The sequence below is a fragment of the Saccopteryx bilineata genome, chromosome 8 (genome assembly GCF_036850765.1).
Source record: "Saccopteryx bilineata isolate mSacBil1 chromosome 8, mSacBil1_pri_phased_curated, whole genome shotgun sequence".
Classification (NCBI taxonomy): Eukaryota; Metazoa; Chordata; class Mammalia; order Chiroptera; family Emballonuridae; genus Saccopteryx; species Saccopteryx bilineata.
The window spans coordinates 51959474-51980375 of record NC_089497.1 but is presented as its reverse complement, the minus strand read 5'-3'; the positions used below and the strand labels follow the sequence as shown (position 1 = coordinate 51980375).

At 44.7% G+C, this 20902-nt stretch overlaps 1 protein-coding gene across 4 annotated transcripts in view; it reads right to left on the bottom strand.

Moving 5' to 3' along the window:
• LOC136312241 (protein mono-ADP-ribosyltransferase PARP15-like) overlaps positions 1 to 20902 on the bottom strand; it is a 328256-nt gene that overhangs the window by 12180 nt on the left and 295174 nt on the right. For 2 of the 4 annotated variants that reach the window (XM_066241828.1, XM_066241826.1), the window contains exons 2-7: positions 18419 to 18497; positions 16350 to 16499; positions 9095 to 9157; positions 4024 to 4191; positions 811 to 1179; positions 576 to 725 (exon numbers count right to left, since the gene is read on the bottom strand). In XM_066241828.1, the coding sequence (XP_066097925.1) occupies positions 576 to 725; positions 811 to 1179; positions 4024 to 4191; positions 9095 to 9157; positions 16350 to 16499; positions 18419 to 18437 (919 nt within the window). In that variant the 5' untranslated portion in view covers positions 18438 to 18497. Of the gene's footprint in view, positions 1 to 575; positions 726 to 810; positions 1180 to 4023; positions 4192 to 9094; positions 9158 to 16349; positions 16500 to 18418; positions 18498 to 18914; positions 19033 to 19473; positions 19991 to 20902 lie in introns of those variants that run through there. The other 2 variants (XM_066241825.1, XM_066241824.1) reach the window with 2 other exon arrangements.

Below are 20902 nucleotides of genomic sequence, written 5' to 3'. Positions count from 1 at the left end.
TATTACTACAAGAGCTTTAAGTGATCCAACTATAATTTTTATTTACTTTGTGTACATGTGTGGAGCTCTTACATGTACTGTGTGTTGCAGGACATTGAGGAGAACAATTGTCAGGAAATAAGTGTAGGGAGAAATTAAATTCCTGACAGACAACAGTTCTCAGTTTCGGAAGGCTGTGGTGACAGGTATGCCTCATTACCAGTAAATGCACAATGCTTTCTGGGTAAGTGCTCAAAATGGATAAAAACAGTGATTGCAAGAGGAGGCTGCATCTCTAGTTGTTTTAACAGTACAGAAGTCACAAAATGGCAAGTCAGAGGAACAGGTCGACACAGATACTTTAACAACCTGTCTGCTTATGACGTAGTACAACCGGATGACCCTGTCCACTCTTTTCTTGCATATGCTTTTGTTCTCAGGCTAACTTGTCCAGAGGTGGATGATCAGTAAACCAGTATTGACCATCTAGTTCATAGCTACAAGGGATACTGAGGGTCAATACCAATCAACAGGGAAGAAAATGAGATCATTGGTTTGAATTTTCAAAGATTATTCCCCTCTTTCTGCTTTCTCACCTCTTTTCTCCTCTTCCTGTTCATTTGCTATTCCTGCTTTCCAGGCATGATTTTGTCTCTCAGAAGAAGAATCAGTTGACAGGACATTGTGTTTCATAGTTCTTGTACAACTCTCATATAGTATTGTAAGTGGTCTGTTAATTCCTGGAACTGACAGAAACAGTGAGCGTTCACATTTAAACATTTTCAAAGTGATACAAGAGATAATCATATAGTTTTTAAAAGAACATCTTACATGCATTCTTGGGGAATATGGGCTGAAAGGCAGGTGATGTGGTTTTTCGTCTTTTCTTCAGGTTGTTAGAGGTTACATCTAGAGGTTCAGTTGAAAATATGGGCTGAAAGGCAGGTGATGTGGTTATTTGTCTTTTCTTCAGGTTGTTAGAGGTTACATCTAGAGGCTCAGTTGAAAATATGGGCTGAAAGGTAGGTGATGTGGTTATTTGTCTTTCCTTCATGTTGTTATAGAATATATTTAGCAGCTCGGTTTGAAGGACGACAACTTTAACTTTTTTTATTGATGAGGTAGAATGTTTCCATGCAAAGTGTACAGTAGCACTGATTATGTCATCAGCAACTTTGAGTGGGTCTTTCCCAGCATTTCCTGAAAAAAAAATTTTTTTTAAGTGGAAAGAAAGTTTCAGCTGGTGTTGGTCACATGACCAGATTTGGCAAATGCAGCTCTTGGACCTGAGAAAGAGGAAAGCAGCGCCTGACAGCCAGGAACCATCGTGGTGCTCTCAGCGGGGTCTTGTGTTCTCTGGCTCAGCTCCAACAATTTCAAAGAGTGTCATCACATGTAACCATTCTGTAACTGGGATGAATTAAGCCAAAAACGAGAAACCACTGCATAATGATGTCTGACCACAGACAAAAACATGAGCACTACCCAAACCACATAAATGGCCACCCCCATCCTGACTAATATGAGCAGTTACCAATTACTACTTTACCTACATTCTTCTCTTCTAGATTAGTTTTACGTAATTCTACGTAATTCTCATAGAATTACATCTGCTTCCTGAAAGTATCCACTCCAGAGCAAAGCCCTACTTATTTGTGACTACCATAAAATCACCTCACACAAGCTCAAATCTATTAAGTCTTTTCTGGCAACCCCTTGCTGAAATGTTGCAGAGTTCCCTATAGCGTGTGTTCCTAGTGGTCTTTAGTTGAAGGGCAGTGGAAGTGCAGAGAAAAGAACATGTGATTTGGATGCAGAAGATCTAGGTTTATGTCCCAGCTCCCCACTGATTAGCCGTGTGATCTTAGATAAGTCATTTGATCCCTCTCATATTAGTTTGCTAGGGCTGCCATACAAAGTGCCATGGACTGCTGGCTTAAGCAACAGAAATTCATTTTCTTAAAATTCTGGAGGCTAAAAGTCTGAGATCGAGGTATTAGAAAGATCAGTTTCTTTTCGGCTTGTGGATGGCCACCTTCTTACTGTGTCTTTACATGGTCTTCCCTCTGTACCTATCAGTGTTCTAATCTCCTCTTCTAACAAGGACACCGGATATATTGGATTAGGGACCACTTTAATAAACTTATTTTAACTTAATTACTTCTTTAAAGGCTGTATCTCCAAATACAGTCACATTCTACGGTATTAGAATTAAGACTTCAACACATAAATTTGGGGGGACACAACTAAGCCTCCAATACCTCTAAAGTTCAGTTTACTCAGCTATAAAATTGGGGTGATAATAGAAGGTAATAGATAATAGAGATAAGAATATGGTAGTGAAGAATATAGTAGCTCTCGCCAGGTGACTCAGTGGACTGAGGGTTGTCCTGGTGTGGCGAGGTCACAGATTCTAGGGGAAACCAATAGTCAAGGCTGAGTCCAGGTTTTGTAGGGTTTGAAATTTAGACATCTCAGAAGAAGAATACAAAATCACAAATATAAAATTATGATAAAAGTGAATACTTAGAATCAGAAAGACATTGCAAAATTATATACATTTTTAAATGCTGAAAATCATATTCTCAAGTCTACTTCTTTTTATAGCTGTATTCCAAAAACGCTTGCAGTCACTCCAACACCCAGTGCTAGGGGAAAACTGAGAAGTCAAATTAAGATGTAAGAGTGGTCTTAATCCATGGTGGTGAAAAACCTCACTTTTGAAGTTTTACTAAATCATAACACCATGTGAAGGCATCATTAGGGCCCCTCTCAGGGCTTTTTCAAAGCCCGTGCAATTGGGTGTGACTCTTTCAGGGACTGGGTTATTAACGTCATCTTCAACTAAGAATGAATTATTGCATGATACGATAGAGATGATGAGGAAAGTGTTCCTAGAAACCGGGAGTAGGATGAACCTGAGCTTGCTGGGTAAGGGTAGTGACTGTAGCTCACTCCTGGTTTTATCCCCAGTGCCTTGCACAGGGCCCAGGTAACCACATTTCAATCTGATGAATGCCCGAATGAGCAGCCAGTTGGGAACCACTGCAGTGAACCAGGTTGGAGAGGTCTTAAGGGTTTGGAAACTAAAAGGAAGGCTGAAACTGAACAACCCACTAGAAGAAGACTTAATAGGACCTGCTGACTATGGGAGTCTGGGGACAGAAAGAAGCAAAGGTGGCAGGAATCTGGACAGATCATTGACACCACTGAAGGAGGAAACTAGAGGAGACAACTCCAGGGATGATGATGAGTTTGGATTGTGATAAAATTAGGTTTCTGGTGACAGAGGAATTCCCCAGAGGAGATCCTAGAGAAGGCCAGCTGACTCGGGAGTCGTGTAGAAATGATAATTGATAAATGAGAGGAAATGACTCCCCCAAAGGAAAAAATAAATAACTATGAGAGAAACATGAAGTTATGGACCAAACATGAAGATACTTAGGAAACCTAAAATAAAAAAAATATATGATGAAAGAGACACAGACCCCCACACCATGGATGGCCCATGAGGGTTTGAAAGGTTGCCCACTCTGATTTACCTCGCTATTGTTTTCTGGGCTCAGCATCGAGCCCATTAAGAGTGACACTGTCGGCCCTGGCCGGTTGGCTCAGTGGTAGAGCGTCGGCCTGGCATGCGGGGGACCCGGGTTCGATTCCCGGCCAGGGCACATAGGAGAAGCGCCCATTTGCTTCTCCACCCCCCCCCTTCCTTTCTGTCTCTCTCTTCCCCTCCCGCAGCCAAGGCTCCATTGGAGCAAAGATGGCCCGGGCGCTGGGGATGGCTCCTTGACCTCTGCCTCAGGTGCTAGAGTGGCTCTGGTTTCGGCAGAGCGACGCCCGGGAGGGGCAGAGCATCGCCCCCTGGTGGGCAGAGCATCACCCCTGGTGGGCGTGCCAGGTGGATCCCAGTCGGGCGCATGCGGGAGTCTGTCTGACTGTCTCTCCCCGTTTCCAGCTTCGAATAGAAAAAAAAAAAAAGAGTGACACTGTCTAAAGGAATTTGGATTATTATAAATCTTTGAATGATGAGAGGCTGCAAACCTGTTCCGATGGCAGGAAAGGAAACAGATGTGTGCTTTCTCCGTTCACACTCCTTCAGAACACTGGAAACTGTCTTCTTGACATCATTTTCCCCAAGAACGTGAATTATTATCTTGCACATTAAGTATCCACCTTGTGTAACTATAAAATCTCCGTGAGGCTGTGCCGCTGAAAAAAAAAAAAAAGAAAGAAAGTAAAGGAAACACACACAGCACATTACTTACAGGAAGCAACACTGATTACTGAGAAATGAAAGTGGCTGACATCAGAAAAGGCTGTGAAGATTCCTGACTTAAGTCCAGCCTCCCTTGATCTAGCTGGTTTCACTTACTGGGGCTGTGACAGGCTCATATCCTTCACAATCCAGATTCTACACTGTTGAATATTTTGGGCGTTCTTCAGAAGCACTAGGCCTGCGTTAATTCATTTGATCCTCAAAACAAGCCTATGACATAGGTTATGCTGTCTCCGTTTCACAGATTAAACAGAAGCACAGAGAGGTTAAGGTCAGCAGCCCAAGATTGCCCAGGATTTAAAACCCCAGCAGTCAGTGTCCAGAGCTCTTAACTCCTACTCTACTGTCCAGAAGAGCAATTTACATGCTCATTCAGCCAGATTAATTTTTCAAGGAGGTGAAAGTAATGTGTTCTACGCTGTGTTGGTATGAAAAAACAAAAACTTCTTCCCCCTCCCCCAGGACCCAGAGAGCTCTTAAGCACATGGGAAGTATCAGGGCTTGTTTTAAGGCACTGCATTTTACACACCCGAGTAAAGCAGGGCTCCAGGAAAACTCAGGAGGAGAGTGGGTCCCTGCCCATCCCACCCTGCCCTCCTCGTGAGCTCCCCTTGCCCAGGTACTCCCTGCTGCCCTGTGTCCCCTCCGCTCCCTTTGCCCAGGCACTCCCTGCTGCCCCTGTGTCCCCTCTGCTCCCCTTGCCCAGGCACTCCCTGCTGCCCTGTGTCCCCTCTGCTCCCCTGGCCCAGGCACTCCCTGCTGTCCCTGTGTCCCCTCTGCTCCCCTGGCCCAGGCACTCCCTGCTGCCCTGTGTCCCCTCTGCTCCCCTCACCCAGGCACTCCCTGCTGCCCCTGTGTCCCCTCTGCTCCCCTCACCCAGGCACTCCCTGCTGTCCCTGTGTCCCCTCTGCTCCCCTCACCCAGGCACTCCCTGCTGCCCCTGTGTCCCCTCTGCTCCCCTCACCCAGGCACTCCCTGCTGCCTTGTGTCCCCTCTGCTCCCTTCACCCAGGCACTCCCTGCTGTCCCCTGTGTCCCCTCTGCTCCCCTCACCCAGGCACTCCCTGCTGCCCTGTGTCCCCTTCGCTCCCCTGGCCCAGGCACTCCCTGCTGTCCCTGTGTCCCCTCTGCTCTCTTCTCCCAGGCACTCCCTGCTGTCCCTGTGTCCCCTCTGCTCCCCTCACCCAGGCACTCCCTGCTGCCCTGTGTCCCCTCTGCTCCCCTCACCCAGGCACTCCCTGCTGCCCTGTGTCCCCTCTGCTCCCCTCACCCAGGCACTCCCTGCTGTCCCTGTGTCCCCTCTGCTCCCCTCGCCCAGGCACTCCCTGCTGCCCTGTGTCCCCTCTGCTCCCCTTGCCCAGGCACTCCCTGCTGCCCTGTGTCCCCTCTGCTCCCCTCGCCCAGGCACTCCCTGCTGTCCCTGTGTCCCCTCTGCTCCCCTCACCCAGGCACTCCCTGCTGCCCTGTGTCCCCTTCGCTCCCCTGGCCCAGGCACTCCCTGCTGTCCCTGTGTCCCCTCTGCTCTCTTCTCCCAGGCACTCCCTGCTGTCCCTGTGTCCCCTCTGCTCCCCTCACCCAGGCACTCCCTGCTGCCCTGTGTCCCCTCTGCTCCCCTCACCCAGGCACTCCCTGCTGCCCTGTGTCCCCTCTGCTCCCCTCACCCAGGCACTCCCTGCTTTCCCTGTGTCCCCTCTGCTCTCTTCTCCCAGGCACTCCCTGCTGTCCCTGTGTCCCCTCTGCTCCCCTCACCCAGGCACTCCCTGCTGCCCTGTGTCCCTTCTGCTCCCCTCACCCAGGCACTCCCTGCTGCCCCTGTGTCCCCTCTGCTCCCCTGGCCCAGGCACTCCCTGCTGCCCTGTGTCCCCTCTGCTCCCCTCACCCAGGCACTCCCTGCTGCCCCTGTGTCCCCTCTGCTCCCCTCACCCAGGCACTCCCTGCTGCCCCTGTGTCCCCTCTGCTCCCCTCACCCAGGCACTCCCTGCTGTCCCTGTGTCCCCTCTGCTCCCCTCACCCAGGCACTCCCTGCTGCCCTGTGTCCCCTCTGCTCCCCTTGCCCAGGCACTCCCTGCTGCCCTGTGTCCCCTCTGCTCCCCTCACCCAGGCACTCCCTGCTGTCCCTGTGTCCCCTCTGCTCCCCTCGCCCAGGCACTCCCTGCTGTCCCCTGTGTCCCCTCTGCTCCCCTCACCCAGGCACTCCCTGCTGCCCTGTGTCCCCTCCGCTCCCCTGGCCCAGGCACTCCCTGCTGTCCCTGTGTCCCCTCTGCTCTCTTCTCCCAGGCACTCCCTGCTGTCCCTGTGTCCCCTCTGCTCCCCTCACCCAGGCACTCCCTGCTGCCCTGTGTCCCCTCTGCTCCCCTCACCCAGGCACTCCCTGCTGCCCTGTGTCCCCTCTGCTCCCCTCATCCAGGCACTCCCTGCTGTCCCTGTGTCCCCTCCGCTCCCCTCACCCAGGCACTCCCTGCTTTCCCTGTGTCCCCTCTGCTCCCCTCACCCAGGCACTCCCTGCTGCCTTGTGTCCCCTCTGCTCCCCTCGCCCAGGCACTCCCTGCTGTCCCTGTGTCCCCTCTGCTCCCCTCACCCAGGAACTCCCTGCTGCCCCTGTGTCCCCTCTGCTCTCTTCTCCCAGGCAGTGTCTTTAGACTTTTCCAGCTGTTTCAGCCCAGCTTCATTCTCTGTTCTGCCTTCCAAGGTACAGCTAGCTCTTCTAGCACACAAATATATCCCTGCTAATATCTTCATTCAGGGATCAATATTATCCTTCTCTGATCTCTCTCCAGGAATGTATTCACTCCAGAGAAAATGTCTTGATCAGAGAAGCACTATTAAGGTGGGAGTGTTGGGCATGGGTCAGTTGTGGGAATATATTGTCAAACAGGAAATACTATGACTTCTTCAAATCACACTCATGGCTGTCTACTCTATACCGTGAGGGGAGGGGAGGCAGAGACAGACTCCCACATGCACCTCCAATGGGGATCCACCTGGCAAGCCCACTAGGGAGTGATGCTCTGCCCATCTGGGTGTTGCTGCATTGCTTAGCAACTGAACTCTCCTTAGCACCTGAGGCGGAGGCCATGGAGCCATCCTCAGGTGCCCGGGCCAACTCAGTCCAATTGAGCCATGATTGCAGGTAGGGAAGGGAGAGAGAGAAAGAGAGGTTTGGGGGGGGGGTGAGAAGCAGATGGGTTCTTTTCCTGTGTGCCCTGATTGGAAATTGAACCCAGAATATCCACATGCCTGGCCACTGCTCTACCACCGAGCCAGCTGGCCAAGACCATGGCTGTCTACTCTGCAAGGTTCAGTCCTGGTTTTGAAGGATGAATAGTTTATGGTCACTCCTACAGGTTCCTTATGGTGTTATAATAAAAAATAAATATTTCACCCTGGTTCCTGGTTCAGAGTTCCTGAAACCCTTCTAATCTCCTGAGTGATATGAGTGTCTTTCATATACTAATGAGATGACTCTTGGAGGGTGAAGGGATGGAGCTAGATTGATTCAGAATGGGGGCTGGCCTTGAGAAAGACCAAGCCATCATTCCAGGATTGGATCTCTCAGCCCCACCCCCTGACCTCTGGGGAGGGGACAGAGGCTAGCAATTGAGCTCAGTCACAAAGTCAGTGATTTAATCAAGCATGTCCATGTAACGGTGCCTTCATAAAAACCTCTAAACAACAGAGTTCAAGAACCTCCTGGCTGGTAAGGACACTAGGTACTGGTCAGGTGATGCACCTGGAAGAGGCGTGGAAGCTCTGTGCCCCTTCCCCCATACCTTGTCCTATGCTGGAATAAATTTTCAGGTCCACTCCTGCCTGGAGTGCCACACCAGCAAAATTGAACTTTCAAACCAAACTTTTATTTTCCTATAAATGCTCCACTTGGCCAGAGACAGTATATCCAGTCAGCCAACCCCTAACAAGAGGCCAGCCATGGGCTCTGCCCTTATTTCCTTGTTCCTTGATCTTTCTACTTAAGATCAGATATGCAACCCCAGCTAATCACGCGGCTTCCACAGTTCTACTTCTAGCTCCCTATAAAACTCACTCTTGCCCACAATCCCTTAGAAAATATGTCCCACTGCTTGTGAGGCACTCTACTTCCCTCCTTGGGTTGTTTTCCTTGAATAAAAGACCTCAGACTGATTACTAAAGTGGTTTCTTTTTGTTATTTGACACATTTCTTTCATTTGGCTGTTCCTAAATTATATCTTTCATAATGTATTAGAAATATAAGAAAGGTGTTTTAATGAGTTCTGTGAGTTGTTCTAATAAATCGTTGAACATGAGAAGGGGTTACTGGGAACCTCTGAATTTATAGCCAGCTGGTCAGAAGACCAGGTGGCCCTGGGACTTAAAACTGTTGTTTGAAGTGGGGACAGTCTTATGGGATGAAGACCTTTAACTTGTGGGTTCTGGCTTTAACTCCAGGTAGATAGTGGCAGAATTAGAGAACTGGTTGGTGTCAAAAAACAACTCAAACCTACACAGGCTCCCACATTCAGTTATAGAAAATATCAGCTACATAGTATGCTATATGAAATAGAGCAAGATTGAGGAAAGTAAAAGGGAATTTGTACTGCACTTAACAGCTTAGAAAACTTTGTTTATACATTCATTGATCCTTCTCATCCTCACAAACACCTGCGCAACAGCCATTACCATGCTCTTCATTCAGAACCGTCCCCAGGGCTACCACATCACATACCACCTAAGTTAGCTCTCCCAGTGAATGACCTTCTTCCAAAGCGCTCACCACTTACTCCTCCCATGGATCCTCTGATATTATTCTCAACCCTCTAATTTTCAACAGGCTGTAGGTAAAAGCAACACGTGACCATACCTAGTATAGCACATTCATCTTCCACATCTGGTCCAGCACCTTCTAAAATTGCTTTTGACACCCCTACGGGAGACATATTAATAATACAAAGCATACATTAAAATTCAATAAGTGGTTATGGCCTTTGTACATTAGACTTCTGTTCAGCTCACCCTTTGCATAATCCATTGACACCCCTACCCTCGAAAATTGCCTTTTCTATAGCAATCTTTATTCAATGGCTGATGAATAAACAACCTGATTCACAATAACACGACGCTGTCCAAAGCTGAAAGTCTCCACGGTCTGCAACTTTACCGTCTCCATTTTTACTGGGATATTTTTGCAGTTATTTATTTCTTTTGCGTTCTATGCTTATTACTTTATAAAATTGAATTTAAAATATATAAATAAAAGATTTTAAACAGATGAGAAGCATGGATCTCAAAACTACAATAAAACTGAGCATTTACTTAAGTTCTTTAATTTTATTATTTTGTTTTGTTTGGTTTTTTACAATTCAACAGTTGGTTGGCTTCAGTCCAGTGAACCTTCCAACCAAGGTTGCAGCTTCACCATGTCAGTTACAACTAATGACAGCTGGACTGAGTCGCTGAAAACATGGATTTTGCATTTTGACACACTAAGTCAGAGTTGACCCCATATCATACATTAGCTAATATATGACTAGTCAGTTCCTTATCTGATACACAAAGGCTGGCTTAGTACACTTTTTACAGGGTTGTTTGAACATTAAAGAGATAATGGATGAAAAATGCTTAGCATGAAATCTAGCACGCAGAATGTATTGAATAAATCCTTGTTATTTATCATCATGAAGATCAATTGGTCTATCATCTATCTATTTATGTATCTATCTATCATCATCATCTATCTACCTATATCTCCTTGATTTTGCATGTTATGAATTGTCTCTTTTTTAAAAGACTCCTCTTTTTTCAGTTTGTTTTGGTCTCTGACTTTGCAATGGTAGTTTTCCTCAAATATCAAGTGATATTTGTCACTCTATTCATATTTTTTTTAATTTTTTTTTACTTATTTACTTTTTTAGATTTTATTTATTCATTTTTATTAGAGAGAGAGGGGAGAGAGAGGTAGATAGAGAGAGAGAGAGAGAGAACAGGGGGAGGAGCAGGAAGCATCAACTCCCATATGTGCCTTGACCAGGCAAGCCCAGGGTTTTGAACCAGCGACCTCAGCATTCCAGGTCGATGCTTTATCCACTGCGCCACCACAGGTCAGGCACTCTATTCATATTTAAGAGTGAGTTTGGAATCCCCTTGCACAGGAGGTTTGCCGACCAACAGGCTTCAGTTTAAGGTGAGCAGGTAGCTAAGAAATGGACTGTAGGGCAGTCACGTTCTCCCTGGAAGGATGCTCCCCTCTCTTGTCTGGAGGGCATAAGCCCATCTGCTGTTCTGAGAGCCCCACAGAGATAGGGGCTCACTGGTCAGTACAGAGACTTCACTGAAACCCTGTTTTCAGTACAGCTTCCCCACTCGTCTCATCTGTTCCCAGTGTGCTAAGACTGGGAATCTCTCTAGTACAGTTTCTTTAAAAATATATACCTCCCGCCTGACCTGTGGTGGCACAGTGGACAAGGGCATCACCCTGGAATGCTGAGGTCGCCAGTTTGAAACCCTGCACTTGCCTAGTCAAGGCACATATGGGAGTTGAAGCTCTCTGCTCCCCCCCTTCTCTCTCTCTCTCTCCTCTCTCTTTAAAAATGAATAAATAAAATCTTAAAAAAAAAAAAAGAATATACCTCCCATCTCTAGCCAGGGAAGAGCAAGGGAAGTTAGCAGTACACAGGATGGGGTATAGCATCAAGAGGTCTAAGTGCAACTGACACGGAATTTCATCCAATTCCATTTTCATCTCCTAACTCATCCCCTGCCTTCCCAGTTTCCTCCTGCTTCCAGTTCCTGTGTTTCTAGGGGCTGCTGTTTTCCTACAGGTACAAACTTTTCTCCATTCTACGTCAGTTATCTCCACTGGCTAGCTGCTTCCCACCTTTTCAAAATATGTTGCTATCGCTCTTCACTGTTGTTTTTCCTCCAGCTTTCTTTTTATCTATGGGTTTATGCCTTTTTAATTCCTTTACTGTTGCTTTAATGAAGTTTCAAGAGGGAGAAAAGATAAATGCATATGTTCAATAGACTATGTTTAAAATTTTTATTTATTTATTTTAGAGAGAGAAGAAGGGAAGAGAGAGAGAGACAGGTACACTGATGAGTTCCTGTATGTGCCCTGACCAGGATTGAACCAGCAACTTTTGTGCTTGGGCCAGTGGTATCAAATAAGCTATCCTGCCAGGGTGCAATTGATTATGTTTTTAATAACTGAATGTTCTTTATGTCTACATTTTGAATGAATGATAAATTGAATGTATATTCTACAAATTCACTTCTGCATAGTAAGTTCCATACTATTTTGCAGTTTAGAAAATTCTTTAATTACTACTTCTATTTATATCTTTCTCTTTAAATTTAAAATGTAATGCTTTGTTACATACAAAATATATCATCATACAAGTATATGTTTATAAGTTATGAATGAATGAACATGTGCAGGGAGGGCATACTCAAAAGTATTATATCACGAGTATTGACCATGTGAGAGATACATACTCCTGATCTCTCTCCTTGAAATCTCAACAAATTGAACAACTATAACACAGAGAAGGAACCCCAGCTGGGCTCACAGGTGTGCCTGAAAGATCCTTACACAGAATGGACTAAAGGTGGGACAGGGTGAAAAGGGGATCAGAAGATAAAATACATTTGCGGTTGGCTCTGGAGAAGAGACAAACCAGGAGTGACTGGGTTCTTTTTTCTCTGCTGGACTATGGGGAGGAAGGAAGCTCGGGCTCTCTGGATTTTGTCTGAAGGGTTTGGAGAGGGAAACTCAGAGGGACTGGGTCTCCTTCTGCCAGGAAGAGTGGTGAGATAGAGGGGCGCAGGGGGAAGTAAACCAAAGCGGCAGAGCACAGAGTCATAGCCAGTGTTCCTGCAGTGTGCCTGCAGCCTGCACTTGGCAGAGAAAGAGAAAGCTAAATTGCAGCCTCCCAGCCTCCTAGACCCCACCTCCCCCACCTCGCGGTATGGAGAATGGCAGAGATAAACCCCACAGCTAGCTCCCCAGAGCCACTCTCTTCTCTGAAGGGCAGAGGTGCTCTACATCCAGTCCCCAGGTGTGTTGAGATGTGGGAAGGAGCATCTGGAAGGCTGATTTCGCCATTGCTAGAGCCATAAAGCTGGAAAGCCAAGGCATAAAGCTGAAGCCATAAGGCCAAAGCTGTAAAGCCCTCACAACATGCCCTACTCACCTATGCAACTGCAGCTCACCTACATCATTGTGACAGCAACATCTCAGCAGAGGACAGCCCAGGAACTTCATAGAGCTAAAACTTGTAATACAGGTACACTTACTGGAAGAACACCTCTCAAAACTAAAACTTATTTTTCCTTTTTTCTTTCTTATTCTTTTTTCTCTTTTGAATTTCATTCTCTTTAATTTCTATGTTTTTTGTTCTAATTTTTTGTGGGTGGTTTGCTGTCTGTCTTTTTTCTGTGGTTTTTCTTTTTGTCATAACTTTTTATGTGTGACAGAGACAGAGAGAGAGACAGAGAAAAGGACAGATAGGGACAGACAGAAAGGGAGAGCTGAGAAGCATCAATTCTTCATTGTGGCTCTTTGTTGCAGCTTCATTGATTGCTTTCTCATATGTGCTTTGAACAGGGGGCTACAGCAGAGCAAGTGACCCCTTGCTCAAGCCAGTGACCTTGGGCTCACACCAGCAACCTTGAGCTTCAACCAATGACCTTTGGGCTCAAGCCAAATACCATAGGGACATGTCTATGATCCCATGCTTACGCCAGCAACCCAGCACTCAAGCTGGTGAGCCTGCACTCAAGCCAGATGAGCCCACGATCAAGTTGGCAACCTCATGGCTTCAAACTTGGGTCCTCTGCATCCCAGTCCTCTACTCTATCCACTGCACCACCACTTGGTCAGGCTTTTGTCATAATTGTTAAAATTTTTATATTTTTATTGTATTTTTATTTTAATTTTTTACTTTTTAGTTGTTTTTGCTAGGGGTTTTTTTCCCCCCATTTTTCTGAAGCTGGAAACAGGGAGAGACAGTCAGACAGACTCCCGCATGTGCCCGACCGGGATCCACCCGGCACGCCCACCAGGGGCGATGCTCTGCCCACCAGGGGGCGATGCTCTGCCCATCCTGGGCGTCGCCATGTTGCGACCAGAGCCACTCTAGCGCCTGGGGCAGAGGCCACAGAGCCATCCCCAGCGCCCGGGCCATCTTTGCTCCAATGGAGCCTTGGCTGCGGGAGGGGACGAGAGAGACAGAGAGGAAAGCGCGGTGGAGGGGTGGAGAAGCAAATGGGCGCTTCTCCTGTGTGCCCTGGCCGGGAATCGAACCCGGGTCCTCCGCACGCTAGGCCGACGCTCTACCGCTGAGCCAACCGGCCAGGGCTCTGCTAGGGTTTTTAACAATACCACTCTCAAATACCATCAAGGAAGAAAAAGTCAAACACCATGGCTACACAAGACAGAGATGTAGTTTAGAAAAAAAATGAAAAAATCTCCAGAAAAAAAAATCTCAATCACATGGAAACCCTGGAATTAAATGATAAAGAATCAAAATTGAAGTTCTAGAAATAATCAACAAAATGCGATAAGACACCAATAGGCAACCTAATGAGCTCAGAAAAAAATTTAATGAAAAAAACAAATACATCACCAAAGAGATTGAAACTTTAAAAACAGAAATGAAGAACTCAATTCATGAACTGAAGACTGAGGTGGCAAGTTTAACTAATAGAATAAACCAGAAAAAGAAAGAATTGCCCTGGCTGGTTGCCTCCGTGGTAGAGCGTCAACCTGGCACATGGAAGTCCCAGGTTCGATTCCCGGCCAGGGCACACAGGAGAAGCACCCATCTGCTTCTCTACCCCTCCCCTTCTCCTTCCTCTCTGTCTCTCTTTTCCCCTCCTGCAGCCAAGGCTCCATTGGAGCAAAGTAGGCCCGGGCACTGAAGACGTCTCCATGGCCTCTGCCTCAGGGGCTAGAATGCCTTTAGTTGCAACAGAACAATGCCCCAGATGGGCAGAGAATCACCCCTAGTGGGCTTGTTGGGTGGATCCTGGTCAGGTGCATGTGGGAGGCTGTCTCTCTGCCTCCCTGCTTCTCATTTCAGAAAAATACAAAACAAAACAAAAAGAAAGAATCAGTGTCATCAAAGATAGGCAACTAGTGATGCTACAGAGAGAAGAAAAGAAAGACTCATGAATTAAAACTGAGAGAGCTCTACAAGAATTGTCTGACTCCATCAGAAAGAGCAATATAAGAATAACAGGTATATCAGAAGAAGAGAGGAAGAAGGGAATGAAGGGCCTATTCAAACAAATAATTGATGAGAATTTCACAAGCCCATGGAAAGAGTTAGAGCCTTGAATCCAAGAAGCAAACACAACGCTGAGTTAATGCAATGCGAACAGACCTTCTCCAAGGCACGTCAGATAAAATTGTCAAAAATCAATGACAAAGAAAGAAGAAAACATAGGTACTAGGCTCATGGACCTTGGCTGTAGAGAATAATTTATGAATTTGATCCCAAAGGCAAGGAATGCAAAGGAAACAATAAATGAGGCTGTATCAAACTAAAAAGCTTCTGCATAGCAAAAGAAACTGACAACAAAACAAATAGGCAGCCAACTAAATGGGAGATGATATTTGCAAATAACAGACCCAATAAGGGGTTAATATCCAAAATATATAGAGAACTCACAGAGCTCAGCAACAAACAGGCAAACAACCAAATTTAAAAAATGGGTAGAAGGACCTGAACAGACACTTCTCCCAGGAGGACATACAAATGGACAACAGATATATGAAAAGATGTACATCTTCACTAGTTATTTGAGAAATGCAAATCAAAAGTACAATGAGATACCACCTCAAACACCTGTTAGATTGGCTATTATCAACAAGACAGGTAATAACAAGTGTTGAAGAGGCTGTGGAGATAAAGGAACCCTTATTCACTGCTGGTGGGAATGCAAACTAGTATAACCATTATGGAAAAAAGTACGACAGTTCCTCAAAAAATTAAGAATAGGATTACCATATGACCCAGCAATCCCTCTACTGGGTATCTAACCTCCAAAACTCAAAAACACTGGTACATAAAGACACATGTACCCCCTGTTCATCGCATTATTCACAGTAGCCAAGATATGGAAACAACCAAAGTTTCCTTCAATAGAGGATTGGATAAAGAAGATGTGGTACATATATACAATGGAATACTACTCAGCCACAGGAAATGATGACATAGTGCCATTTATGACAACATGGATGGACCTTGAGAACATTATACTGAACATTATATATAAGTTAATCAAAAAAAGCTAAGAAGTGTATGATTTTACACGTAGGTGGTATATAAAACTGACACTCATGGACATAGATAAAAGTGAAGTGGTTACCAGAGAGATGACGATACCGGGGAGCAGTGGGGGGAAGGGTATAAAGAGGAACAAATATATGATCATTTGACTTGGGGTGATGGGTATACAACATAATCAACAGTTCAAATGTTATGCAAAGTTCAGCTAAAACCTATGTACTCTTATTGATCAATGATTACCTTATTAAAGTTAATTTTCTAAATAAAATTTTAAAATTAAAAAATGGGGAAAAACAGTGTTATATCAGTGGGGGTGGTCAAATATTTTAGGGAAAATCAAGGAAGAGGTTGAATTTCACTTTGGGTCAATATAGTATAGAGAAGAGTTATTGGAGATGAGATGTGAGTTCCAGCTGAGTTACCATAAAAAGGGAAATGAAAATAGAAGAACTTAAAACTGATTAAATTATAAGTATGGAATTTTGATAGTTCAGAGCTAACAAGGAGATGAGAGCTGACATTGGCTAAGTACAATGCATCAGTTACACCCCGTCTTTACATCAGTTATACCCCATCTAATGCTCCTTTGGAAAATAGTCACTTGACAGGCAGAGAAACTGAGGATCAGAGAGGTTAAGTGATTTGTCCAAGGCCACAATATTGTTAGTGGCATAGCTAGGATTCAAACCCAGGCCTTTCTGATGTCAGGGCCTGCATATTTACTATAAACTTCTCTGTCTACTCAGGGCAATATTAGCCACCATTTTCCTTCCAGATATAGTCAGGTGAATAGTTACAATCCAGTCTATTACTTAAATGAGGTACCTAATTTCAGATTAAACGTCCTTGTTGTTGAGTTTACAATAACATCTGTGTTTTCGTCCGTGATATCTCCAACAGCCACCTGGAAAGTAATTGCACCAACTTTCATTTCATACGCTGTGATCTTAGCGTCAGTGGCAGTTCCGAGGATACCTGGAAAGAAAGAAGAGGGATGAAAGAGTAGCTGGCTCCTGCAGGAAGAACCAACATGATGGGGCCATTCTCTTCCCAGTCTTCCACTTTCTTTCCGCTGGCCAGAAACATCCAAACATTATATGTCTCCTAGCCAGTTAAACTGCTGGGCGTGCTTTTTAAAAGGAAATTAAAATACAATGCTTTGTGGCCATAGGAGCATTTTCTCAGTTAAACAGTGAGGCAGAAACATATCTGATCAGACCATCTGTTGGTCTGCAAAGTTTGCTGCAGTGTAGTGAGCAAGAAAGAAGGGGAGAGTGCTGCGTGCACTCTCATTTCATGCTGACATTTCCGGGAGATTTTTTTTCCCCAGCTTTATTGATGTAGGATTAACAAGTAAAAATTTGTACATCTTTAAAGTGTACTTTGTTCAGTTTTCACTGTGGAATGATTGCCACAGTTGAGCTAATTAACACACCCATCTCAAATAGTTACTGTGTGTGTGTGCACCCACGCGATGAGAACCCATGAGCAAATTTCAAGTATGTGATACATTATCAGTCACTATAGTCCCCATGCTGTTCATTAGGTCTCCGGAGCTTACTCATCTTATAAATGAAAGTTTGTACTTCTGGGAGGCCCTTTTATTGCCATTTTACAAAAAGGAAAATGGTCTTAAGAGTGGTTAGGTCCTTTGTCCAAAGTTAAGCAACAACTCACTAACCAAATATGAGTTCTTCCTGCCCTTCACATCCCGCTGGGATCTCAATATCAAGGCTGCTCTAAGGAAATTACTTTTACCATATAGACATATTACTGTCCATTCTACACTCTGAGGCTTCACCACTTAGATGTGCCATTACTACTCATCCCATAAACTCTCTAGGTCTCCGTTTCCGCATTTAGACAGTGGTAACAGAACCAATCACTTACCCATGGGGCCATGGTATAGGTTTAAATAATATAATATACATTAAAGCAGTCATTAAAGTTTAGGGTGCCATGCACATTTTATCTTTTATTATTGTATCTTAGAGATTTTGACTTCATTACCAGTGATTTAGCTCACAATAGTATGATTTATTCTTGAGTGCCCAGACATTGGAATATTCTAACACAGGCATGGCCAACATATGGGCCGTGATTAAATTTTTAATATTCTCCGCTACTTTAAAATCTCAGCTACTCAGAAGCGGAAGCATCCTTGATTATTGGAAATCGAGATATTTAAGAAGATAGTGATATGCAGAAAAGAATTCTGCGTGCGACTAATCTAGGGTTAACTTCCAATAATTGGTCGAATGGATTCGCAATACTTATTTTTTAAAAAAAAATTCCATTATAAAGATTTACAGCTTTTGTAGTTGTCTGTACTCGATATGAACTGTTTGACGTTTAGTGGCAATGTGAAACCCACATTCTTTTAGGTGGAGTTTGCCAGTGCGCACCCAAGGTCAAACAATTCATCATTTTTGTGGTCAAGCGTGCTGAATCAAGTGGCATTGTAGCATAGACAATAGCTGCGTTTGTCCAGGCTGTTTGTAAAACAAAATAATTGTTTTATTTGTAATATAACCCCTTCAAGCTCATTCTACTAATTAAATATTGTTTTAATTGATTGTGATACAATTTGAATATTTTTACGGTATGTAATTATATTTTTATTAAAATAATATTGTATATTAAAATTTTGTTTACTTAAATGAATCATTTTTGTATTTAACATTTTTAAATTTTAATATTTCATCCAGCCGTGAAAAAAGTTTTCTTTCTACTCTGGCTCAGGGACAAAAACTGGTGGCCACGCCTGCTCTAACACCTTCGCCATTACTAACTTGTTCTTCGTGGTAACTTGTCTCCTTCTATCGGACTTCAGTTAACACCAAAGAGTTACTAGGCAAAGGGAAATAATTCCTCAGACAACAACTTTACCAGACCTTGGGCACCTCCAGCCATGAGAACCCTGTCCTTCTTGGGACTTCCACCCGACTCTCTAGTGAATTTATCCAAAAATGCCTAGATAAAAAGAAATACAGTTACTGACCACACAATGTTTTTGCAGAAATATTAATCTAATTCTCTGGAACATTGAGTATCAGACATCAAAAAGGAAAAATAGTTCTCAGTAGATTCTCTCCTTATATTAGAGGCCTTTTTTTAGATTTCATTTTTTTATTTTAGAGAGAGAGAGAGAAAGAGAGGGAGGGAGGGAGGAGCGGGAAGCATCAACTCATATTAGCTGTTTCTTGTATATGACTTGACCGGGAAAGCCCAGGGTTTTGAACCAGCAACCTCAGCTTTGCAGGCCAACACTTTATCCATTGTGCCACTGCCTGGTCAGGCTCAAATTTATATGATCTTAATAATTGACCTTAAATCACAGAACCAGTTAATTAGACCCCATTGTTACTTTGTAGATTTACTAAATAGTACCGCTGACATGGAAATATGAAACATCTTTTATCAGCACAAGATTCAGGCCTTCTTTGGTTTGGGTTGAGGCCACATTTTTGTGTGAAAGATCATCTTTGCAGCTGACACGGTCCCTTGACTGTGAAGAAAACAGTAAAAAGCATTAGTAGGTAATGTTGTCTGAAGACTTTCCTCATAGGTGTCTGAAAAAAAAAAAAACTATTAGATTTCACAGACTTCTCTAACTCAACTCATAAGCAACCCTAAGATTCAAAAGCAAGTAATTTATTATCACAATGTTTGAGTGTTTTGGGCCAGTAGTTGCCGCCATCGTAGCTGCCAGGCAGGTGCAGGTTCACACTGAATTCGAACACACGGTAAAGAAACTGCAGAGCCAAAACTCTGGGCCATTCCTTTATTCTAGCTTCGCACCCAGCAGGTGAGTAAAAACACACAGGGTTCCAAAACCCACTCATTCAGCACTCACAAAGCTACTGACATATCCAGGTTTTCCTAGAATCAAAGGCCCCCACCAGTCTAAGTCTCCTCTGGTTTCTCATCTGCCAGCATGGCTGCTTACTCTGCAAAACTGGCTTCTCTCTCCTTTTCTTCCATCTTGGCTTCTTTCTTCCTTCTCCTTCTTCCTCACAAACTTTTCTTCTCGCGAAAACCCCTCCTCCAGCAACATTAGCATAATAAAGCCCTTCCTAAGCAGGAAGGTAATTAGCAGTTTCACCTGGCAGCGCAATTTACCTGGGCAGTGGCCATTTTTAACAATAAAAGTGAGCAAATCCAGAAAATACAGATTTTACAAACTCATTTGCCCAGCAAGTATTAATTGTATTTAATATCCTAACTGCCAATGAGCTCCTTTATCTATTTTCCCTACAGTCCTAGCCTAGCAGACCCTGCCCATTTCCCTGGCTCTTACTATTTAAAGGCCCCTCAGTCACATTGCCAACTGCATTTCCTGCCTGAAGACCTTCTGTATGTAGTGCCAAAGTCTGCTTTGTTTGCCAGGGTAGCAAAGAGGAAGTTCAGGTCAATTAAGCTGCCCTCTCTCACCCTCAACCACTCAACAATTGACAAAGAGAGCTGGTGTAAAACTACCCTAGCAAACTTGCCTGCCAGATAAAACTAACTCTGATTTCCCCAGTGGGATTTAAGTGGTAACTGATTTGAGAACACAGCATATCAATGTCCTTTCTTATTTAAGTCACTTGAATTTGCATCTGTCTTAGTTCCTCTTCTGGGAAATCCCCAGGAAGGAGCACGCCATAGTTCTAAACAATAATACGTGAGTAGTTTGACTAGTAATCAGTCATAGAATTTTGGGATTTAAAGAGTTAACACAGATCATCCAGTACAGAAACTTGATTCTCCTAAGAAGGGAACCAGTGTGCAAAGGGATTGAGCCACTTGCTCAGAGTCGAACTGCTAGTTAACGAAAGACAGAGTACTGAATCTGCTCTTCATAGAAAAAGAGCCAAATAGTAAAAACATGTCACATGCCACCCCCACACGCCCTCCCCAACACCTGTGACTGACATTATTCACTGGTTTCACTACTCTTTTTTAATCAACCCAGATACAGTCTCAAAATCTTTCTCAATACAGAACTTAGGCAACAACTATCATTTGATCAGCAGTAACTCATGAAATAAAATAATTTATTTTTGTTGTTGTATTTTTCTGAAGTTGGATATGGGGAGGCAGTCAGACAGACTCCCGCATGCGCCCGACCGGGACCCACCCCGCACACCCACCAGGGGGCGATGCTCTGCCCATCTGGGGCGTTGCTCTGTTGCGACCAGAGCCATTCTAGTGCCTGAGGCAGAGGCCATGGAGCCATCCTCAGCGTCTGGGCCAACTTTGCTCCAATGGAGCCTCGGCTGCAGGAGAGGAAGAGAGAGACAGAGAGGAAGGAGAGGGGGAGGGATGGAGAAGCAGATGGGCACTTCTCCTGTGTGCCCTGGCCGGGAATCGAACCCGGTACTACTGCATGCCAT